We start from the raw sequence: 22,300 nt of genomic DNA on the forward strand, positions 1-22,300 counted from the left end.
ATTAAATGAATACAGTATTAAAGTATTAACTATTAGATACACTGCCTAGAGGTCAGTATCAATTGGTAAGTCATTAACTGTTAATTTCATAGCTCATTTTAATATCCCTGTGCTTCCCACTGAAAACAAGAATGGTATACTTCTGTCATTGTGTCTGATCTGAAACTACACAATAGATTTAATTTGTTACATGAGAAAAATAAAATGTAAGGAAAAATAACAAAATATTTCAAAGTAAAAAGTGACTTTTGGGAAGCCTGGGTGGCTCAGTCTGTTAAGCATCGGTGTTCAGCTCAGGTCATGATCCCAGTGTCCTGGGATCGAGTCCAACATTGGGTTCCTTGTTCAACAGAAAACCTGCTTCTCCCTCTGCCTGCTGCTCTCCCTGCTTGTGCATGCGCTCTCTCTTCCTCTCTGACAGATAAATAAATAAATATTTTTTTAAGTAATTTCTATACCTTCCTTTAATTCATCCTTTCTTATCTATGCTGAATAATTAATCACTCTCTTCATCCATTAAAATACCTAGTAATATTTTTGGAACCTTGCCCAGAGCTAAACAATTATATTTTTTACTATAAAATCATTCTATACTTTGAGGAATTAAACATTCTTCAGAATATTTTCTACTCAATCAAGGAGAAAATATAATAATAAAGGGGTTGCATATTTCAATTCATAATTTTTTTTTTTTTAAAGTAGGCTCCAGGCCCAGCATGGAGCCCAACACAGAGTTTGAACTCATGACGGTGAGATCAGGAGTCAGACACTTAACCAAATGAGCCACCCAGGCACCCCCACAATTCATAATTTATTAAAGCAAGTTTAAAAAGTCTGAGATCAGTATTATTTTCACTCTTTCCTTGATGCTCTGTTATAGTTCTTGTTAATGAATAAGGATTTTTTTTTTTTAGTGATTGCCAACACTGTTACACAAAGGGCAGCCCTAAAATTCAAATCAATTCAGTGAGCATAATTTTCTAGTAGTCCCCTTCTTCACGGTTTCTCTTCTTATGGCTTCAGTTACCCCACAGCCCAGAAGCAGATGATCCTCCTTCTGAGGTTCCAACAGAAGGTCAACAATAGCCTAACACCATGTCACAATTCTTTTTTTATTTTTTTATTTTTTTAAAGATTTTATTTATTTATTTGAGAGAGTGAGGAGAAGGTCAGAGAGAGAAGCAGACTCCCCATGGAACTGGGAGCCCAATGCGGGACTCGATCCCGGGACTCCAGGATCATGACCTAAGCCAAAGGCAGTCTTCCAACCAACTTAGCCACCCAGGCGTCCCACCATGTCACAATTCTTACCTGCATCTTACACCTCACTTCATCTTATTGTATGGGCATTTTATCATCTCACAAGTGCAAGACAATAAGATATTTTGCTATAATTATTCTATTTATTATCTTGCCATAATTATTCTATTTATTATTAATTGTTAATTTCTTACTGTGCCTAATTTATAAATTAAATTTTATCATAGATATGCATGGATAGGAAAAAAAAATATATATATATATATGTATGTACAGGGTTCAAGTCCTATCCATAATTTCAGGCATCCACTAGGAGACTTGGGAAGTATGCCCCACGGATAAGAGGGAACTACTGTGTCCCACTCCCCAAATGGGTTTCGCAGAGATGATTGTGGAGCTCCTATTTGCAGTCTGAACCTCCCAGGACTAAGGAGACATTTCAGTATACATATACCACAGACCTGCTGCTCGATGTATGTGAAACCACATCAGTCACCACTGTCAAAATCCACACATGCTTACACAAATGTCCTGATTTCCAACCCCAGTTACTTTTAGTCAGCTAGCCGACCTAGGAATTGAAGTTCACTGAATAAATCCAGTTTTGTTCCCCTCTTAGTAAGAGGAGGTTATAATCCATTATTAAAAGAAAAAATTAAAATGCACTACGTAAAATCTTTACTGAACTAAGTAAATTAAGTAAAATCTTTACTGAAAAGAACCCAGCCACAAATCTATGAAGACAGCTAGAGATAAGCAGTTGCTTCGCCTCCTTAAAATTCAAATTCCCCAGCAGAATTTAAGCAAAATAACCCATAAGTCACGTAAACAGCAACTACATCAGTAATACCTGTTTTCCAGAATCTGTGTCCAAAAAAACAAATGAAGAGACCAAGCAGGGCAAAAAGGGTGAAGAACACTTTGGTTGATACTCTTCCTAAAAATAATAAAAAATTTAGTGGGTAATATATCCAAACCTTTTATTTAATTATGAGAACAAAGCTTCATGAAAAAAGCAAAGGGCACTGACAATAGTATGTACACTTATTTTAATTTATAATAGATCATGTACAAATATAAGCATATGAATTATAAACCTACTTTGGAAATACCCTCGCCATCCTTAACAAATTGTTTTATGCGGGCAATGACCATCAATGCTACTACTATAACAAAAGAGGAACCAGACAATCTCTGCTTCCGACAAAATATGCAGCACTACTGCTGACATATTCTTGGGGAATTGTGTGTGCATAAAATAGTTTCATTTCTTCACAAACTGCAAGAAGAAAGGAGGGCAATGGAAAGGACTACAGATTAAAAGACTTAAAAGACACATCAAGTAAATACAATGTATAGACATCATCTGAAACCTGATTCAAATTTAAAAAAACAAAAAACAAAAAACAGAAAAACAATTGGGATGACTGGGAAAATGTAAATATTGGCTGTTAATTTGATGGTATATTAGGGAATTGTCTTTGGTATTTTTCACTGAAACTTGCGTCAGTGATTACTGTGCCTATATCACACACACACACACACACACACACAAGTATGTGCATACACACTGAAATTTTGTGAACAAAATGATGGCCACAGATTTGCTATTAAAAAAAAAAAAAAATCAGTAATAAAGAAGCACTAGGAGGCCAAAACTCGGGTGGGTATATAGCTGAAATCAAAACCATGAATCAAAATCATTAATGCTGAAAAATTAGTATATGAAGGTTCTTTGAAGTTCTTCACCATAAAAAATCTTAACTGAAACTCACATTAAAATAAAAGAACATGTACTACACCATAAGTCACACATGAACAAATCACTGCCCATATTCATTATACATATTGCTTCTGAAAAAAATGTAACATTATAACTAACAATCAAGCACAATATACCTCATGATGCCAACGAATCCCAAATCTCATGGCCCTTAATAGGCACCAACTCAAATATAAATAACGTGAACCAAAAGATACAACTAACCAAAGAGAAAAATACACTAAATTCACCATCATGCCTCCTTTGAGATAAACAGAAAAAAATAATCCCTGAACTAAAAACAAAAACAAAACACCTATACAAGCTCATGTGGAAAATGTTACAATGTAACCATAGATCAAAACACATAAAACACCTAAGAGTGGGGGCACCTGGGTGGCTCAGTTGGTTAAGCAACTGTCTTGGGCTCAGGTCAGGATCCCGGAGTCCCAGGATCGAGTCCCGCATCAGGCTCCCAGCAACATGGGAAGTCTGCTTCTCCCTCTGACCTTCTCACCTCTTATGCTCTCTCTCACTGTCTCTCTCTCAGATAAATAAATAAAATCTTAAAACGGGACGCCTGGGTGGCTCAGTTGTTTGGGCAGCTGCCTTCGGCTCAGGTCATGATCCCAGCATCCTGGGATCGAGTCCCACATCGGGCTCCTTGCTCCGCAGGGAGCCTGCTTCTCCCTCTGACTCTGCCTTCCACTCTGTCTGCCTGTGCTCGCTCTCGCTCGCTCTCTGACAAATAAATAAATAAAATCTTTAAAAAAAAAAAAAAAACACCTAAGAGTGCTCAGATAGAGATACCAGGAAGACCTACATTGAAATAAGAAACACAAGGCAGAAGACCAGAATTTGCAGGACATGATATATACCCACGCAGCAGCTTTTCTGAGAACAAAGCACCCAAAAGAAAGACGAAACAAAAGATAAGACGCCACATTCTGCTTATTTAAGAACTGTGGCTGATTGTTGTTCTATGATTTAATCTTTATACCACAAGCATGGAGTCTGCTGGGATAGTGTTTTTCTAATGAAAATCTAGTGGCAGTTTCCAGCAAGGTTAGCAAGATCTTCCAACCCAATAAAAACAGACACACAGTTAGCTTGCTTCCATGATACCAGACAACAAGGAGGAACTAAATGGAAACCCCAATCACAGAACCAGGAAAGGACAGGAAAAAATGATACAGGAAAAACCAGATGGCAGGTTTCATAAGAAGTAGAATCTAGAGACAATTCTCAAGACAAAAGGGGCACTTTAGGGGGCAATGAAGACAAAGGGGTGATGGTCTGGAAGGACAGAAGACAGTCCTAGTAGAGTCTTTATTCATCACAGTATCACCTAGGTTATGATACGTAGGGCCAAGGTTTTAATTAAAAGGCAATGTGGATACCTCCTCCCTACTCCAACCTCAGGAAAAATGTCCTCATACACATCAAGCTTGAAAATGAAAGCAACAATAGGACCAACATCACCAGGAGTAGTCAACTCTAGGTTGAAGGAATAGGATCAGAGCTCCCTTTCTCCTCAACTAATACACAGAGATGGAAACCCAGGGGAGAAGGGCTTTCGGACTGGGGGAGGCTCTGGTGCAGAAGGGCTCAAGGGAAGGGGCCTAGAGGAACCTAGGTTAAGTCTACCAGCAAAAAATGCAGAACATATAACTGCCTGGGTTTCCTACATTGTAACTCTCCAGGATCCTGAGCATGGCAATGGAAGACAGATGGGATACAGCTCTACTGAAGAAGGAAGCCTTGTCCCCGAACACAATGGACTTTATTCTTTAGAGCAAAACTCCTGGAAAGTGCTATCTGGACTCTTCTCCAATTTCTTTCCTCTTACTTGTTCTTGAACATACTCCAGGAAGGCTTATCCCAGCACTCCCTTGAAACACCCCTAACTGTGGAGGCCGAGAAAAATTAAGGCCATCCCACCTCAGGTTTAGCCTTAGCATAAGTACAGCCATCTCAGACCCCTGTACCCAAGGGCTGAACTTTCCCCTACTTTACTTTTAGTTCAAGGAAGCCCCACCCTGCTTTGGTTCCAGAAACCCCCACCCTGCTTTAGTAAATTCTCTCCTCCCCCCCAGCCTCTTGTAACGACCCATAAATTCCCCTGCCTTGACTAAGCTCGGGGTCCAAGTCCCTACTCCGCTATGCGGGGTATACTTGGGCCCAAGCTTAAGCTGGGTGGTCTCTCAGACGCGAAAACTCGGGCATAACACTAACCAAATATTCAAGGTTATCACCATGAGTCATGGGAGAAATAGATATCTAATGCCTCCTAAGAAGGTTACAATATCATTTTTTTGTATTCCCACCAAAAATGCATCATGTGAATTTAATCATGAGGAAACATCAGATATACCCAAACTGAAGGATGTTCTAAAAAGTGAGCCTATACTCCTCAAAAAGGTCAAGGTCTTAAAAGACAAAACCAGACTGAGGAATTGTTCCAGATTACAGAACACTAAAGAGACAAGTCAGTTAAATGTAACACGTGACAGTTTTTTTATAAAGGACATCAGTGGAATAACTAGTGAAATTCAGTGACGTCTATAGGTTAAATAATAGTACTGCATCAAAGTTATTTCTGTGAATATGATCATTTTTACTATGATTACATAAGAAAAAAATAGAAATATTTAAGGGAAAAATGTCTATGCCTGCAACTTACTCTCAAGTGGCTCAGAGAGAGTAGTATCTGAGCACATACATATGGAGAGCGTGCACGCTAACACAAAGAAGAAAAAGCAAAGTGTAACATGTTCACATTTGAGGAATATGAGTAAAGATTACACAGAAATTCTTCGTGTTTTTGCATCATTTCTGTGAAACTATTTCAGAATAAAATGTTAAACACACACACAGAATGATCTTGCCACACCTCCACTACCACCATCCTATCCAAACCACTGTCCTTTCAATCAAACCACTGTCCTCTCTCACCGGAAATTACCAGATAGTCTGATCCATCTCTGTTCCTCTTCTTGCCCCTGACTTTTCTCAGAAAAGCAGCCCAGTGATCCCATCAAAACAGGAGCCAGACCGCACTCTGTGCTTCAACCCTCCCTGCCTTTCCATTTCACTCTGAATAGGAGCTTCCACCCAGCCGAGACCCAGCAGGCTGCACCTCTCCCCCTCCTCCAGCAAGGCTCCTTGCCGAGGGTCTTTGTTCCCTCTGCAGGCACTACAGCCCAGAGGCGGGCAGGGCTCCCCGCTGTGCCTCCCGTCTCCACCTAAAGGTTAGCTTTTCCACCTCGGCTGTGGTCGCTCTCAAACTTCCTCCCTCACGGTCACTTGCTTATTACCCACCTTTCCTACTTCATGCTTGCTTCTTAGCACTCAGCAGTTTCTCACATGATGAATATTTTACAAATTTATCTTGTCTGTCTCATCGCCCCTGCTAAAACATAAGTTCCAGGACGGCGGGTATTTTGTCTGTTTGCTCCACTGCTATATCCCTGTGCCTAAAACAGAGAGTGGAACAACAGAGGGGCTCAAAAGGCCTTTGCTGAATGAATGAAGACCAGACAAAAGCATTTTTTAATCTTCTTAAGTTCTGGATTGGTTGACCTCAATCTGCAAAGCCAAAGAAGAAATTTTCGAAGTTTAAATCCACATACTCACCAAGGGAAGAACAATTACCCTCCGTGGCCTCAAAGTGGCAAGCGTACGTGTGAACAGGAACATACGCGGCAGATGTATTGAGAAGTGGATCCCGAACAATGACATTATAAATGACACCTTGTCCTCGGAGAGAGGAAAAGGAAACACGTGGCTTATCATTAGCTGTTAGGGTAACCACCTGAAGCCAAAAATAATGTGTGATTAGTGTTCAGATTTTTTTTAAAAAGCTATTCTATTATAATCCCACCTACAGGTGATATTAAATTATATTATAATTCTTGTTTAAAATATATACCAATCCAGTTAGCTCTCTCAAACAACTGTCCTGCACAGTTATAGTTATATGTGCTAATATAAGCAAGTTCTTATACAAAATGCTTCTAAAGATTTTGCACAGCATCAAATGGTAACAATTTAAGTAAAATAAGATATAAAGTGTAAACACTATCAGGACAAAATTTTTAAAAAATTCCTGTCGTCTACTAGATTGTAAACAACACAACAGCAAGAACTGCATTTATCTTGCTCCCTAGTCCTTCTTTCCTCAGTTCTCAGCACAATGCTTGGCACAGAGTAAGTGTTCAACAAATGTTAGCTATTACTACTAGCTACGAACTGCCAGCAGACAAGTGTTTATTAACATCTTGTGGAGAGGACCCAGCTATCTTTGTCAACAGACTCTGCAATAAGAAAACATTCCATGCAAGTTGTTATGCGTGGTTCTTCACTTCAAAACTTCCATTTTAGGGACACCCGGGTGGCTCAGTTGGTTAGGCAACTGCCCTCAGCTCAGGTCACTATCCTGGAGTCCTGGGATAGAGTCCTGCATTGGGCTCCCAGCTCCACGGGGAGTCTGCTTCTCCCCTCCGACCTTCTTCCCTCTCATGCTCTCTCTCAAATAAAAATAAATTCAAAAAAACCCAAAAAACAAAAAAACCTTCCATTTTAAAGGTTGTTTTTAGGAAGGTAATATATGTAATAGAAGAAACATGCCCCTACAATGTCTTTCATAGCTTTTTCCCCCTTAACCAAAATCCAACCATTTTATGCATGCTGTTTACCTCCGATATCTAGGACAGTCCTACCCATCACTCTCTCCCACCCACCTAATGATTCTTTTTTTTTTTCTAAGATTTTATCTATTTTTTTTAAGAGTTTATTTATTTGCCAGAGAGAGTACACACAAGCAGGCAGAAAGGCAGGCAGAGGCAAAGAGAGAAGCAGGCTCCCGGCCAAGCAAGGAGCCCAAAGCGGGACTTAATCCCAGAACCCTGGGATCATGACCTGAGCCAAAGGCAGCTGCTTAACCAACTGAGCCACCCAGGCGTCCCAGATTTTATCTATTTATTTGACAGACAGAGATCACAAGTAGGCAGAGAGGCAGACAGAGAGAAGGGGGAAGCAGGCTCCCTGCTGAACAGAGAACCTTTTGTGGGGCTTGATCCCAGGACCCTGGGATCATGACCTGAGCCGAAGGGAGAGGTTTTAACTCAATGAGCCACCCAGGTGCCCCACCAATGATTCTTTTTTTTTTTTTTTTTGATTTGATTTATTTATTTGACAGAGAGAGGGATCGCAAGTAGGCAGAGAGGCAGGCAGAGCGAGAGGAGGAAGCAGGCTCCCTGCCGAGCAGAGAGCCGGATGCGGGGCTCGATTCTAGCACCCTGAGATCATGACCTGAGCCGAAGGCAGAGGCTTAACCCACTGAGCCACCCAGGCGCCCCCCCCACCAATGATTCTTAAAGAGATTAAGAGCAGTTGTCTTTTTCTGTTTGCTTTTTTATTGTGGGGCGGAGAGGGAGAGAAGAATGTTAAGTAGGCTCCATGCTCAGTGCAGAGCCCAATATAGGGCTCAATCTCATAACCCTGAGATCATGACCTGAGTCGAAATTAAGAGTCCGTTGTTTAACGTGCTGAGCCACCTAGGCACCCCCAGAGCACCTATCTTACAGGGGCACCTGGCTGGCTCAGTTGGTAAAGCCTGTGATTCTAGATCTCATGGTTGTAAGTTCAAGTCACAGGTTGGGTACAGAAATTACTAAAAATAAAATCTTAAAGGGCGCCTAGGTGGTACAATTCAGCCTTCAACTCCTGGTTTCAGCTCAGGTTGTGATCTCATGGTTGTGAAATTGAGCCCCTCGATGGCCTTCACACTCAGTGCTGGAGCTGCTTAAGATCCTCTCTGGCCTCTCCTCTGCCCCTTACCCCCCAACGCCAGCTCACACTCTCTCTTAAAATAAAAATAAAATCTTTAAAAAAAAAAAAAGAAAGAAAAAAAAGAGCAGTTGCCTTATAGAACATTCCACAGTCTGGATATGCTCAAGGTGTCCAACTTATTCTTTAAACCCATGTAATCCTATAAACAGCAACTCCAGTGGACTGAATTCAGGTTAAACATGTTTTGCTAGAACATTTCACAGGTGGTCATGACGATGTCAGATGGAGTCATATGAGCACATAAGGCCAGCTACCCACTATCAGTGAACCCCACAGACCATATAGATAAGACCAAGACCATCAAATCATTCCATTCCAAAAGTAAGTTTTTCCTTTGCAAATAGAATTAATCTGAGCATGCTGAGACTATCCTGTTCCCCAGCAGTCGTTGATCCTGCTGATCCTTGCCTGACTTATTTCACTGAGGGTGGAATATGGTGATTTTCTCATCCTATTATTCCTTCTACATCTACTGGCTGGCACTCTTCCATGAAGAGCCTTCTCTCATCCAGAAGGATGAATTACAGGGCCTCTTTCTGGAAACACAGCATAAATTCCTCCCCTGTATTGATTTCCAGAGTAACTTGGTACAGGAGTCTCCGCCAATGTTGGCAACTGAGGAGTTTTCTTTTTCTCTTTTTTCCCCCTTTCATTAGTATTTATATGGACTTTTTTTTTTAATAAAGTCATCACATGTAATTCTTTTTTTTTTTTTTTTTGAAGATTTTATTTACTTATTTGACAGACAGAGATCACAAGTAGGCAGAGAGGCCGGCAGAAAGAGAGAGGAGGAAGCAGGCTCCCTGCTGAGCAGAGAGCCCGATGTGGGACTCGATCCCAGGACCCTGGGATCATGACCTGAGCCGAAGGCAGAGGCTTTAACCCACTGAGCCACCCAGGTGCCCCATATATGGGCTTATTTTTATTTATTCAAAACTTATAACCAATCATTACTCTTTTTGATGACTGAACTGCCCCAAAGTTGGTCAGGGCAAGCCTCTTTAAACAGGCTCTGACTCTTTTCAACATGCCCTCATTAGTCAACGAGGGTTTCCCTCAACTCTGGCATACAAAATTCTAACTCTTCCCTGAAAGTTATAAAGTATATGATTCTTACATTCTTCATGAGAATAAAATAAAATGATCTTCAAAATTTTCTACGTAAAAAGGCAACCGGTAAACTTGTCCAAAAGAGCTTCCATTGTGAATAAGCACAATGAGTTTTCTTGTGTAAGGCTCCTTCTTAGCATATGACCATGACATCCTAGGTGACAAGACGATAAAATGAGATCTTGCTCTGCAATAGACTGAGGGCCTAGGCTAATCACAAAGGCCACTGCTTCCTATAAAATCTGGTAACCTATCAACCTTCTAGAAGAATCAGAGTAGTCTAGAAAAACTATACCCATAAACCATTAGACTGAAGGATGAACTTCTATATTATTAGACTGCTATCAAGTACTTTTTAAGACATAAATCCTGCCCTCCACAAAAATCATCTATAGCATGAATCTCAAATTTTAATATGCATAGGAATCACCTGGGGCCCTCAAAATGCAACTTCTGATTCAGTAGGTCGGGGTAGAGCCAAAGAGTCTACAATTCTAACAAACTCGCAGGTGTTACCAATGCTGCTGGCCCATACCCCACACTTGGTATTCCAAGAATTTACAGGGCTTCCAAAGGTCAGAGAAAACTTCTGCTTCAAGTTAGAGACTTCTGAGTTTGGGCTTAAATATTAATGTCAGGGGCCCCTGGGTGGCTCAGTGAGTTAAGCAGGTTTTGGCTCAGGTCCTGATCTCCAGGTCATGAGATTGAGCCCCACATGGGGCTTTGCACTCAGCATGACGTCTGCCAGTCCCTCTCCCTCCCCTTCTGCCCCTCTACCCATCTCCTCTCTCCACATGCACATCTACACTCTCTCTCCCTAAAATAAATAAAAACAAAAATCTTTTAAATAAATAAATAAGTAAATATTAATGACAATGTGTATATCCTGAGACAGTTTCTCCTTGTTTTTTAAAAGACACTGTAACTTCTATACTTGCCAAAAGTTTTTATATAATAGTTATGGGAATACAAAGAAAAAATCACTTCCATCTGTAGCTGAAGATGACCAGGTCATGTATGTGACAGCAATTAAAACATAACATAATTTACATGCACCTCCTCAAAAGCCAACATTACTTGGGGATATCACTAGCATAGTGACATCGTAACAGATATGATAACAGAATGAAAGAGAATAAAGTGAGAATCCCAGAAAGACCAAGGAACAGTAAAGGAAGAGGAGCTTCTTCCTTTCTCGACTCTGACAATAGGGCCACAGCCTCGGCCACACAAATGGTAAGAATCAGATTTACCTTGATTGCATTGGCCTTCACCTGAGGCACCTCTGCCATCCTCTGCAGATGCTTTAGCAAACCCTCCTGGCTGAGGTCATTCTCGGGCAGAAAATACTGATAGACATCATACAGCAACCTCCACCTAGAGTCCCGGCCCGTCCCAATGTCACACGGCAGAGGATTTGTGCCTCTAAAGTCAACCAACAAAACTGAACATCAATCTCTTGTGATGCATGTCCCATCTATAAAAGGAACCAAAAGCTCAAATTTCAAACTTCTGCATCCATTCCAATTTTGGCATTACGACTAAAAGGAAGCTACTGAGGGGGAGTATGGTGAAATAACCGCATGTTCATGTTAGGCCCAGAGGGACATGCCAGCTTTGCCGTTTGTTAGCTGTGTGGACATGAGCATGTCACTTCATCTCAATGACCCTTGGGCGCCACTCGGTAGAAGCACCACCACCCCTTCTTAAGAAAACTGTCAGGATTCAGTGACCAAGAACACTACGGATGATACACAGACAGCATTGAAGTGTTACTCAATGTTAGCTACCATTACTATCAAAGTAGAAACTAAGGCAGAGTTTTAATTAAAATAACAAAATCCTTAAAAAAAATACAGGGTGTTTCATGGTTTCAGAATGCTTTCTATATTCAAAACTCTACAGAAACTAAATGTACTTCTAAGCTCACAACAGAAACTCAACATCTAGCTCTTTCTAAGGATGGAGGGAGACAATATTAATTGTGACAGATCAACTATTACTTACAACGCTGAAATGACCTCCGTTCCAAAAAAAATTAAACCATTTCCGTAAAGAGAACCATGGATTTGGGGAGTTCACTGAATCAATACAACAGCTACTCATGGATGTCCTATAAGCAGTTTTAGGAGATAGGAAGATAGACATACCTTGCATAGCCTAGGTTTGCTGGGGCAAATTTAATAGTTGTTTCAAAGAAATTATATTCTAAGTAAATGTTGGGATCAATATCTAAATCAAACTCCAAATTACAGCCTCCAGGGACAGGATCTGTATGAAAAATAAGGAAGTTACTCAACACAGAATCCTTCTACATTCACATTGTACTCAGAAAAACAGAACTCTACTCTTGTAAGAACTTTCCATTTAGGACTTAAATATAATAGAGCTTCTGGTTTTGTAACTACTTCATGAACTGAGGTTAAAGAGGAAAAACTTGACTGAGGTTGAGGGCTCTGGAACAGAGGTCAGCAAGCCTTTCTGTAAAGGGTAAAATGGTGAATATTTTAGGCTTCACACACCAGATGGTTTCTGCGGCAACCACTCAGCCTTGCCCTCGAGGCACGAAAGCAGCCATAGGCAAAATGTAAGCAAAGGAACGTCGCTGTTTCTAGTAAAATTTTATGTACAAAACAGGCAGAGGCTGGATTTGACTTATGGTCTGTGTTTGTCAACCCTGCTCTAGAGTTGAAAAGGTCTGGAGATGGACATTCTTAAGCTGGTATCCAAAAATGGGCTTTGGAGGTCCCATGAACACCTTGAAATTGTATGCCAAAGGTTGAATGCATGCATTTCTTTTTTTTTTCTTTTTTTTTAAGATTTTATTTATTTATTTGACAGAGATCACAAGTAGGCAGAGAGGCAGGCAAAGAGAGAGGAGGAAGCAGGCTCCCCGCTGAGCATAGAGCCCAATTCAGGGCTAGATCCCAGAACCCTGGGACCATGACCTGAGCCGAAGGCAGGGGCCCTAACCCACTGAGCCACCCAGGCACCCTGAATGCATGCATTTCTTAAGGTGAGAGATTTTTATTAGATTTTGGGGGGGGGGGGTCTGTGATCCCATAAAAAGAGCTTAAGAATCCAGGGACAGAAGGGAAAAAACAGTGCCAAAGAGAAAAGGAACTCCACTGGCAGTAAAGAAAGGGGTGTCTACTTTTCACATGCTCCTTTAAACTGTTAGAAAGATGACATCACCCTCAGTGTTGGAGGAGTCTTTGTGCACATAAAAGAGTAAAAATAAAAAAGACCTCAAAAGACTCCCAAGACCATGTACTGGAATAGCATTTGGAAATTTAATACAAATTTTAGGTACTTCATCCTCTTAATAATGTGGTTAAAACAGCTCTTCTTTTCTTATTAGGAATCCTATTCATGACCTTAAGCGTGACAAAACTTAGAGAAGTCACATAACATGCGTTCGATTCTATGCAAACAACTGTCTAGATAGACCCAAGTGGAAAGGTTAAGATAAGACAGATCTTATCTGGTAAATCAATTTAAAGATCTTCAAGATCTCAACTTGATACACTCATGCAATCATTCCACAGTTGGGTCCTGGTTTCCATCAATTGTTGGAATTCTGGTGGTGGATGCCCCCTGGCCAGATCTGGAATGGAGAAACCCAACATGCATATCTGTCTCCATCTTCTTCCACACTCTCCTTCTCCTACATTTACAAATCTTTACTACACCCGAGAAAATGATATGGATTGCAATGGAAGCTCTACTCTAATTCTTCTTTGTACACTATCCTTGATGAAAACCCAAAGTCTGTGGTTTTCTACCAGGTCATTACCTTTTGCTCCCTAGAACACTGTGTAAGAGTAGTCTAAATACCCTCAGCTCACCTTTATTCCTCAATCACCGTAATCAAGTTTTCATCCCCACTGTGCCACTAAAATGACTCTCCCTAAAGGCCACCCTTCACTGCACTATCACATGGACACTTTCAGTCACTTCCTTAACCTCTCTACAACACACTATTTACACTCCTTACTTAAAGCAGAACCTCTGGGCTCTTCTCTTATCGGCCTGACTCCTCCTTAGTCGTATGCTAATTCCTCAGCAGTTAGCATCGCCCAGAAACAGTGCCTGACATGTGGTAGGCACTATGAAAGTATCTGCTGTTGTTTTTCCCCCTAAATCTCTGAGTATATGCCTGGACAATCTTACTCGCTGCCATGGCTTTTACTCAGAACCTTGCAGGTGGATATCTAACCTCAGGTCTCCACTCCATGCCCTGAAACTCCCTACTACACATTTCCACCCAGATGTCCTATAGCATCTCAGATTCCTTGTGTCCTAAACCAAAGTCACCGTCTTTCCCATCTGGATCGCATAAACTGCCCAGCACCACAACTCTCTCTCAACCCTATTTTGCATCACTATCTCCTTGCAGCCCAAATCGGAAGCCTATGCTCTTCCCTTTATAATCCATAACCACCGGTCACTGTGTCTCATCAGTGCCACCCTCCATTTTCTCACTCTGAGCCCTTAAAGGTGAGCTGAGTCCTGACCCTGCTATGCCTGCTCCACAACACTCCCCACACCGCTTCTAGAGTTAACTTTCTGACAGAGGAAATGCATAGCATTCCTCTGCTTCAAAATTCTTTATGTTCCTTCAGAATAGAATACAAACCTCAAATTACATACAAGGCCCTTCACACTCCAGGCTTCAGCCACACCCCCCATTCTGCCATTCTCCAAATACTCTCAGTTCTTCTACCATGCCTTCTTCTGCCTGGTAAAGTGTTCAGAACTGTGTTTTGCCTTTGTTCCTGCTTCTCCAAGGCCTCCTTAAATTTTGGGGGGGTTAATAACTGCATTCTCCAACACCCCTACCTGGGCTTTCAATCACCATGTAATTCTTTGGCTCCCCTGCTGTTAAAAATCTTTGATTCAATATACTGTATTTGCAATCAATACTTTTACAAGGATTACAGTTTCCCTTAAGTTTTCATAAATAAGTTCCACATTCTGGAGAGTCAATAGGAAGTCGAAGATAGAAAGGTTACCTCTTTCTGAATAGGAGAGTGGGATGGCCATGTTTTGGACAGGCTCAGCATCTAAAGTCTCCAAGTGCCAAGTGCACATACTCTGCTCTGGTCTAAGAATGAAAACCAGTCCTTTGTCAGTGCCTGTTCCTGAGGTATTGTGAAGGAGAGTCTGCAATAAGGTAGAAGAGAGTCATTGTGAATAGGGAGTTGAGCAAAATATTTCAACTCTAGGCTGGATTTCGTCTGTATGTCCTATTCCAAACCTTCTCAAAACAAGAAGGAAGAAACACAGACCTTCCTTAAAAGAATTCATCTCTACACGCAGATGCTCACACATATGCACAAAGAACTATTTCAATACACGATCTTTGATAGGAATAGGAGACGCACAGTTTAATTCCCAATTTTTCCAATTCCCCAAATTAAGATTCACTATGTCAAGTACTAAGACTACAGTCAAATGACAACACTGAAACAATTCAGTAAAGTGTCCTTTATTGGTGTCCTTTTGGTGTCAAGGAAAAACAACCCACAGATTAGGGCAGTGTAGTGCCTTAGAAGCAGTGAAGAAGCAGCTGAGGGATCTGGGGCAACAGTGAGTTGTACGGTGTTAGAAAAAGTGAAACAGAAACGGGACAAAATTGGCTAGGAGGTCAGGAATTTCCTTATAAGGAAGGAGAGCAGGTCCTACTCTCTATGGTTCGTAAAGGAACTAGAGCAGAGTTGGAGGATGGTGACTGTCATGTTAGGTTTCCTGGACAGGTGTTTCCCGGTAAGTACAAGCTAACTCAGGTTTAGATTTGTGACATGGAGCAGGCCACTGAGGCAGACTCCATCTTGTAGGTCCAATATACAAATTAACTTTATCATTATGAAAACAAAAACATGAGCCCCACCCCTAAAGAATTCATGTTCTAGAAAGTTTCTTTAAAAAACTGGGCTATATGGGGCGCCTGGGTGGCTCAGTGGGTTAAGCCTCTGCCTTCAGCTCAGGTCATGACCTCAGGGTCCTGGGATTGAGACCCGCATGGGGCTCTCTGCTCAGCAGGGAGCCTGCTTCCCCCCTTTCTGTGCCTGTCTCTCTGCCTACTTGTGATCTCTCTCCCTCTGTCAAATAAATAAATAAAATCTTTAAAAAAAAAAAAAAAACTGACCTATAACTGTCATATTACATAAATTATTATATAATATAAATATATATTTTTATATTTAAACTCCATAAACACTATATGGCTGAACAAGGATGGAAACCTACTAAAACATATGCAGAGGTAAAAATCATTAAAGATCCAGAAGAGAAATTAAAAATGGTGAGAAATCACAAGAAAAGCTTAACTGCGACCAGGAGACGGTAAAGACCACCCTACTCTGAAACATGGCACTTGCTCACCCCCTCTTTAAGTCAGAGGTCACCACACTCAAGAAAGGCCTGAGATGCACACGTCTTAGCCAGTCTAAACCACCTACTTGACAGGCTCCAATCTTGATTTTTTTCTTTGAAGGACATAAAGTCACACATAAAGAGGCATCAAATTCTCATGTTTCTACTAAATACAAGACCCCCAAATTTGGAAATGGTGTTTAAAGAAATAACTCTCCGTACTTACCTTAGTAAAAGAAATTGTTGTATTCTGATACTGTGAGTGTATCTGGAAAATAAGGAAAGATGCATTGCTGGAAATATGACGCAAAATGGCATCCTCTGGAGAGGGTCTGTTGAGCGTGAAGTATCTAAACTTCCCTACGGAAAATTCAAGAAGACCTGCCATGGGAGAAACGTTTCATTGTGACATTATACCTGTAAAATCAACTTGTAGAAATCACAGACATAAGCATACATGCATTCTTAATTTAATCCTGAGAAAAACCTGGGGAGATAATTATTGCTGCCCCTCTTTTACTGATGAGGACAGTTAAGCTTAAGAAGGGGAAGCAGCTACTCAATTGTGTAACTGAGCACTAAAGCACTAAAACACCTAAGATAGGTGTTTTGAAAGATTCGAACAAAAGAGTACTCAGGGGGCACCTGGGTACTCAGGGGACGCCTGGGTGGCTCAGTGGGTTAAAGCCTCTGCCTTCAGCTCAGGTCATGATCCCAGGGTCCTGGGATGGAGCCCCGCATCAGGCTCTCTGCTCAGCAGGGAGTCTGCTTCCTCCTCTCTCTCTGCCTGCCTCTCTGCCTACTTGTAATCTCTGTCAAATAAATAAATAAAATATTTTTTTTTTAAAAAAGAGTATTCAGGATGCCTTAGATGCCCAGTGCCCAGAGCCAGAACATTCCCCGTTGTAAGCAGCCTTAACAATTCCAGTCAAAACAGAGCCCCAGGCAGTGCCTGGCTGGCTCAGTCAGTAAAGCATGTGACTCCTGGTCTCATGGTCATGAGTTCAAGCCCCACGTGGTATAGAGCTTATTTTGAGGCACCTGGGTGGCTCAGCTGTTAAGCCTCTGCCTTCAGTTCAGGTATGATCCCAGAGTCCTGGGATTGAGCCCCGAATTGGGCTCCCTGCTCGGCAGGAAGACTGCTTCTCCCTTCTCCCTCTCCCATTACTTGAGTTCCTTCTCTCGCTTTGTATCTCTCTGTTAAATAAATAAAATCTTTAGGGGCGCCTGGGTGGCTCAGTGGGTTAAGCCACTGCCTTCGGCTCAGGTCATGATCCCAGGGTCCTGGGATCGAGTCCCACATCGGGCTCTCTGTTCAGCAGAAAGCCTGCTTCCCTCTCTCTCTCTCTGCCTGCCTCTCTGTCTACTTATGATCTCTCTCTGTAAAATAAATAAATAAAATCTTTAAAACAAATCTTTTTTATTAAATAAACAAAACAGGGTGCCTGGGTGGCTCAATGGGGTAAGCATCTGCCTTGCTCAGGTCCTGGGGCCGCTGACCCGCCTCCCCCTTGTACCTGCACACACTTTCTCTCTCTCAAATAAATAAAACCTTTAAAAACAAAAACAGAGCCCATGAATTTAAGGGTTTAACAACCCTAAGAAAGCACTAACAATTATGAATACACTGATATTAAATACAGAACTTGATCTAGTGAATTCTGAAGTCAGCCCAGCCCAGAGGGATATGGGGGCTTCAATTTTATCCCACCAGTTATAAGCTGTGTGATCTTGGGCAGGTTACTTAATCCCCTTAAAGCTCTATTTCTTCATCTGTCAAATGAGTCTGTTATTACCTAGCTTGCAAAGGAAGGTGCCATCAACACTGACAAAAAATGTCTCAGTGCCTACACCATATACTTCACATGCAGTCCTGAACCCTGGGCATGCTGGAAAAAGGAACTTTTGGTTCAAGAATCAAGTTCAAAGTCCACACGAGTTTTACAACACCTCATCTAAGCCTTTGTCATCTGTCTGCTTGCCTCCCTTTGTGTTTTAGTCATCCACGCACTGTGTCTTTCTCCCACCTGCACTCCAGTTCTTTCTTTCATCAACCCAATTCTCAAACAATCTACTAAATAGGTTGCTTTTATGTGTGTGATCCTGGATGCCCGTCCCATCCTCTACCCTGTAGCTGGCATCTTTCTGCAGAAATAACAGAGGAGCTCCCACACATTACATAAGCAGTCCTTAGGAGTGGGGGTGGGGCAGATTTCAAGTCTAAAAATAGAAAAAAAAGATTTAAATTTAATAAAATGAAACAGTTGGGAGCCTGGGTGGCTCAGTGGGTTAAAGCCTCTGCCTTCCGCTCGGGTCGTGATCCCAGGGTCCTGGGATCGAGTCCCGCATCGGGCTCTCTGCTCTTCAGGGAGCCTGCTTCCTCCTCTCTCTCTGCCTGCCTGCCTACTTGTGGTATCTGTCAAAATAAATAAATATTAAAATAAAATAAAATAAAATAAAATGAAACAGTTGACAATAGATTGTAAGTCCCACTGTGGAACTATCATTTTATTTTGGAAGGAAATTAGAGTCAGTGGGTGGTAAAGGAAAATACTCCAGACATTAAACTTCACACTCATTCTTATGTATTATTTCCCAAACAGGCTAATTTCCAACACCTTTTTTTTTTTAAACACAAATACTCCATCTGGATGATTTTAAAAAGACTATGAACAATGGTTAACCAAGAAGTGGAACAGAATAAATGAATAAAGCTAGGCTGAGATCAAAGTTCACTCTGCCTAAATTCCCCAAACTTCGTGATGCCGTTATATTACCTTCATTATTTTTTTTATAATTGATTATAGAAAAAAAAGTTACTGGTGGCTACAATTTAATTTCTGAAACTCCAGGGAAAATTTTAATTAGTGGCAACAATGACAAATGAAGATGGTATATTTCCTCCCAATTATGTAAGCAGAAACACGTTCTATCTTTTTTTTTTTTTTCCAAAGATTTTATTTATTTATTTGACAGAGAGAGATCACAAGTAAGTAGATAGGCAGGCAGAGAGAGAGAGAGAGAAAGCCGACTCCCAACCAAGCAGAGAGCCCAATGCGGGACTCGATCCCAGGACCCTGAGATCATGACCTGAGCGGAAGGCAGAGGCTTAACCCACTGAGCCACACAGGCGCCCACATTTTACCTTTTATGTAAAACTAAGCTCCAGCCAGAACAGAGGTAAAAATATTAGGAAGAATTTAATAGACTCTGGACAGGGAAGTCCCTTTTTATAAAGGGAAACAAGAAAAACACTTCTACATTTTTCAGGCTTTCCCATCATCATGATTATTTTATTAGGGAACCAAATTATACATAAAATTAAGTAAGTCTCATTAAGTGGCACTAAAAATACTGCATGTATCATACTTTAATTTTGGTCCCATCTATCCTCAGTTTCCAAGGTTTAAAAATATCCACAAATTCTAGTCTGCCAATCTGAAAGCAGTATGTTTATTTTCCTAGGAACTAATTGGTCCTTTAACTGTCCATCCTTTAACTGTTCAAAGCACTAAGCTCATTTTTTATTTTTCACTGCCTTTTCTAGTTATATTTTCAGTCTTTTTTTTTTTTTAAGTCTTCTCCTCTTCTTCCCCATTTTCTCTATTTGACAAATATTTATGAAGTTCTTATGGACCAGCTGTTCTGCCTATTGGGTACTGTGATCAAAACTGGTTCAAATGTATATGTGAAGGCTGTCCAAGATTTCTATAATTCTCACTAATTTGCCTTTGAGTATATCTTAGAAACTGTTCAGATAATCTTGTATGTTTATCCCCCATTACAAAGACCTTGAATAAAAACTCTACCCAGGGCGCCTAGGTGGCTCAGTGGGTTAAGCCTCTGCCTTTGGCTCAGGTCATGATCCCAGGGTCCTAGGATAGAGCCCAACATCAGGCTCCTTGCTCAGTGAGAAGCCTGCTTCTCCCTCTACCTGACACTCCCCTTGCTTGTGGGTGCACTCTCTGTCTCTCTAATAAATAAAAACTCTTTAAATAAATAAAGCTATCAACTAGTTAAGTCTTGGTGTCAAGGTTTTCTTAATCTTCCCGTAACCTATCACACAGGGGTGTAAGTAAATCGCAACTCAAAAATACATGGAGAACCAAAACTTTCAGTGTTTCAAATGACAGTAAGGAAGAAGAACCATAGAAATTAAAACACAGGGGCACCTGGGTGGCTCACTGGGTTAAAGCCTCTGCCTTCAGCTCAGGTCATGATCTCAGGGTCCTGGGATCAAGCCCCGAATCAGGCTCTCTACTCAGCAGCGAGCCTGCTTCCTCCTCTCTCTGCCTGCCTCTCTGCATAAATAAATAAATAGATCTTAAAAAAAAATTAAAACACATTATTAAACTGGTAACTTAAGGTAAGTATGGGTATTGAAAGTAGGTATCACTGCGAGTATATTTTAAGGGATTTTTCTTTTCTTTACACATTTCACAGTTTATCAAATTTCTATAATGATGGTGAGACGTTCTTACCAAAAACTGAAACTGTACAATTTGGAAAAATCCTCCATTCCTGACAGCACTCAAAACACAGATTCTACCTCAAGTCTTCATTTCAAATTTATAAAAACAAGAACACAGATAAAATAAGAACCTAGACAAAATGATGACACTCTCTCAACACTTCCATCACTTGTTTTCTTTTTCCCTTAAAATCATAATATTTTTCCAGATAATACATAACCTTTATTATAGAAAGGTAAGAAATGCAGAGAAAATCAATACCCATAGCAAATATACTCTGCAGGAATAATCAATATTAACAGTTTGGCATATATCTTTTAGGACTTTGGCAGATATAATAAATATTTCTACATACAATGGAAAAATATAAATACATTTGGTATAGCCCATTTAATAGATCTTAGATATTTCTGCATATCAACATAGATAACTCTAGCTCTAGCATTTTACAAGTTACATAATATTTCATTCTGTATGTAACCATATTTTTTCAACAAATCCCGTACTGATGAACATACCAGCTGTTACCATTCCAGCATAAAAATAAAGAAATAGTTCTTTCTGTAAAAGAGTCTACTAGAAAGCATACATACATATCAGGCAGTAAAACCTATCTGAGGTTTTTCCTGTGACAGTGTTAACAGATCACTTTTCATCCTAAATGGTTAAACTACCTAAGAAGTCCTGCTCTCTAAGAAAATCAGAAATGAAAACAAGCAGTTCATTTGAAAATATATAATGATTAGGGTCAAAACATTACGTTACAGTCTCTGCTTCTAAATTTAAGAAAAGCACCTGGCTACAGCTTTCACTTATTAATTCCTGGATTTCCAGAAGCTATGTGAAAGATGATGCCTCACTAACCCTTTTTCCCCAATCAAATACCTGTAGCAGGAACCTGGCAGATACAAGATAATAAAAGAAACGGTATCCACGATTTGAAAACCTGATCACTTTACAAGATAAGTAGGGGTTTAAAAGCAGTTGCCTCTGGGGGTGTATTTTAAATGATTTTTTTCCCTTTTCTTTGCACATTTCTTTACTTTTCGAATTTCCTACAGCACTCATAAGGTGGCCTTATTGGAAGGAAATCTAATACAGTGGTTCTCCTTTCTGGCTGTGCATTACAACCATCTGGAGGGGCTTCTTAAAAACTACTGCTGCCTGGGCCCCTATCAAGACTGGTTAAATAAAAATCAAAGGGGCTAGGGTACAAGTGTCAGTTAAAAAACATTTATTGAACATACATACAGAGAAGTACATGAAGTTTACATGGTAGGTGAAGAAAGAGCATTCTACCATCTTAGAGGTCTGTGGTCCCTTTCAATCACTAAGCCTTCCCTCCCGCCCAGAAATACCATGATCCTAACTTCAAACACCACAGATGGGCTTTGCCCATTTCTGAACTTTAATTAAGTCGAATCACAAAGGATGAATTCTTTTGTGTCTAGCTTTTTAAAAATCA

General features: G+C 40.7%; 1 protein-coding gene across 2 annotated transcripts in view; it reads right to left on the reverse strand.

The window, feature by feature from the left end:
* Positions 1–22,300, reverse strand: part of TM7SF3 (transmembrane 7 superfamily member 3) — a 36,920-nt gene that overhangs the window by 8,936 nt on the left and 5,684 nt on the right. For both annotated transcript variants that reach the window (XR_009356751.1, XM_059185828.1), the window contains exons 2-7: positions 16,590–16,744; positions 15,001–15,151; positions 12,136–12,256; positions 11,239–11,410; positions 6,659–6,836; positions 2,111–2,197 (exon numbers count right to left, since the gene is read on the reverse strand). Coding sequence is in view for 1 of the 2 variants with exons in the window: in XM_059185828.1 (XP_059041811.1) it covers positions 2,111–2,197; positions 6,659–6,836; positions 11,239–11,410; positions 12,136–12,256; positions 15,001–15,151; positions 16,590–16,744 (864 nt within the window). In the remaining variant the exon portion in view is untranslated. The remainder of the gene's footprint in view (positions 1–2,110; positions 2,198–6,658; positions 6,837–11,238; positions 11,411–12,135; positions 12,257–15,000; positions 15,152–16,589; positions 16,745–22,300) is intronic.

This window comes from Mustela lutreola, chromosome 8, assembly GCF_030435805.1.
Source record: "Mustela lutreola isolate mMusLut2 chromosome 8, mMusLut2.pri, whole genome shotgun sequence".
In the NCBI taxonomy this organism is placed as follows: Eukaryota; Metazoa; Chordata; class Mammalia; order Carnivora; family Mustelidae; genus Mustela; species Mustela lutreola.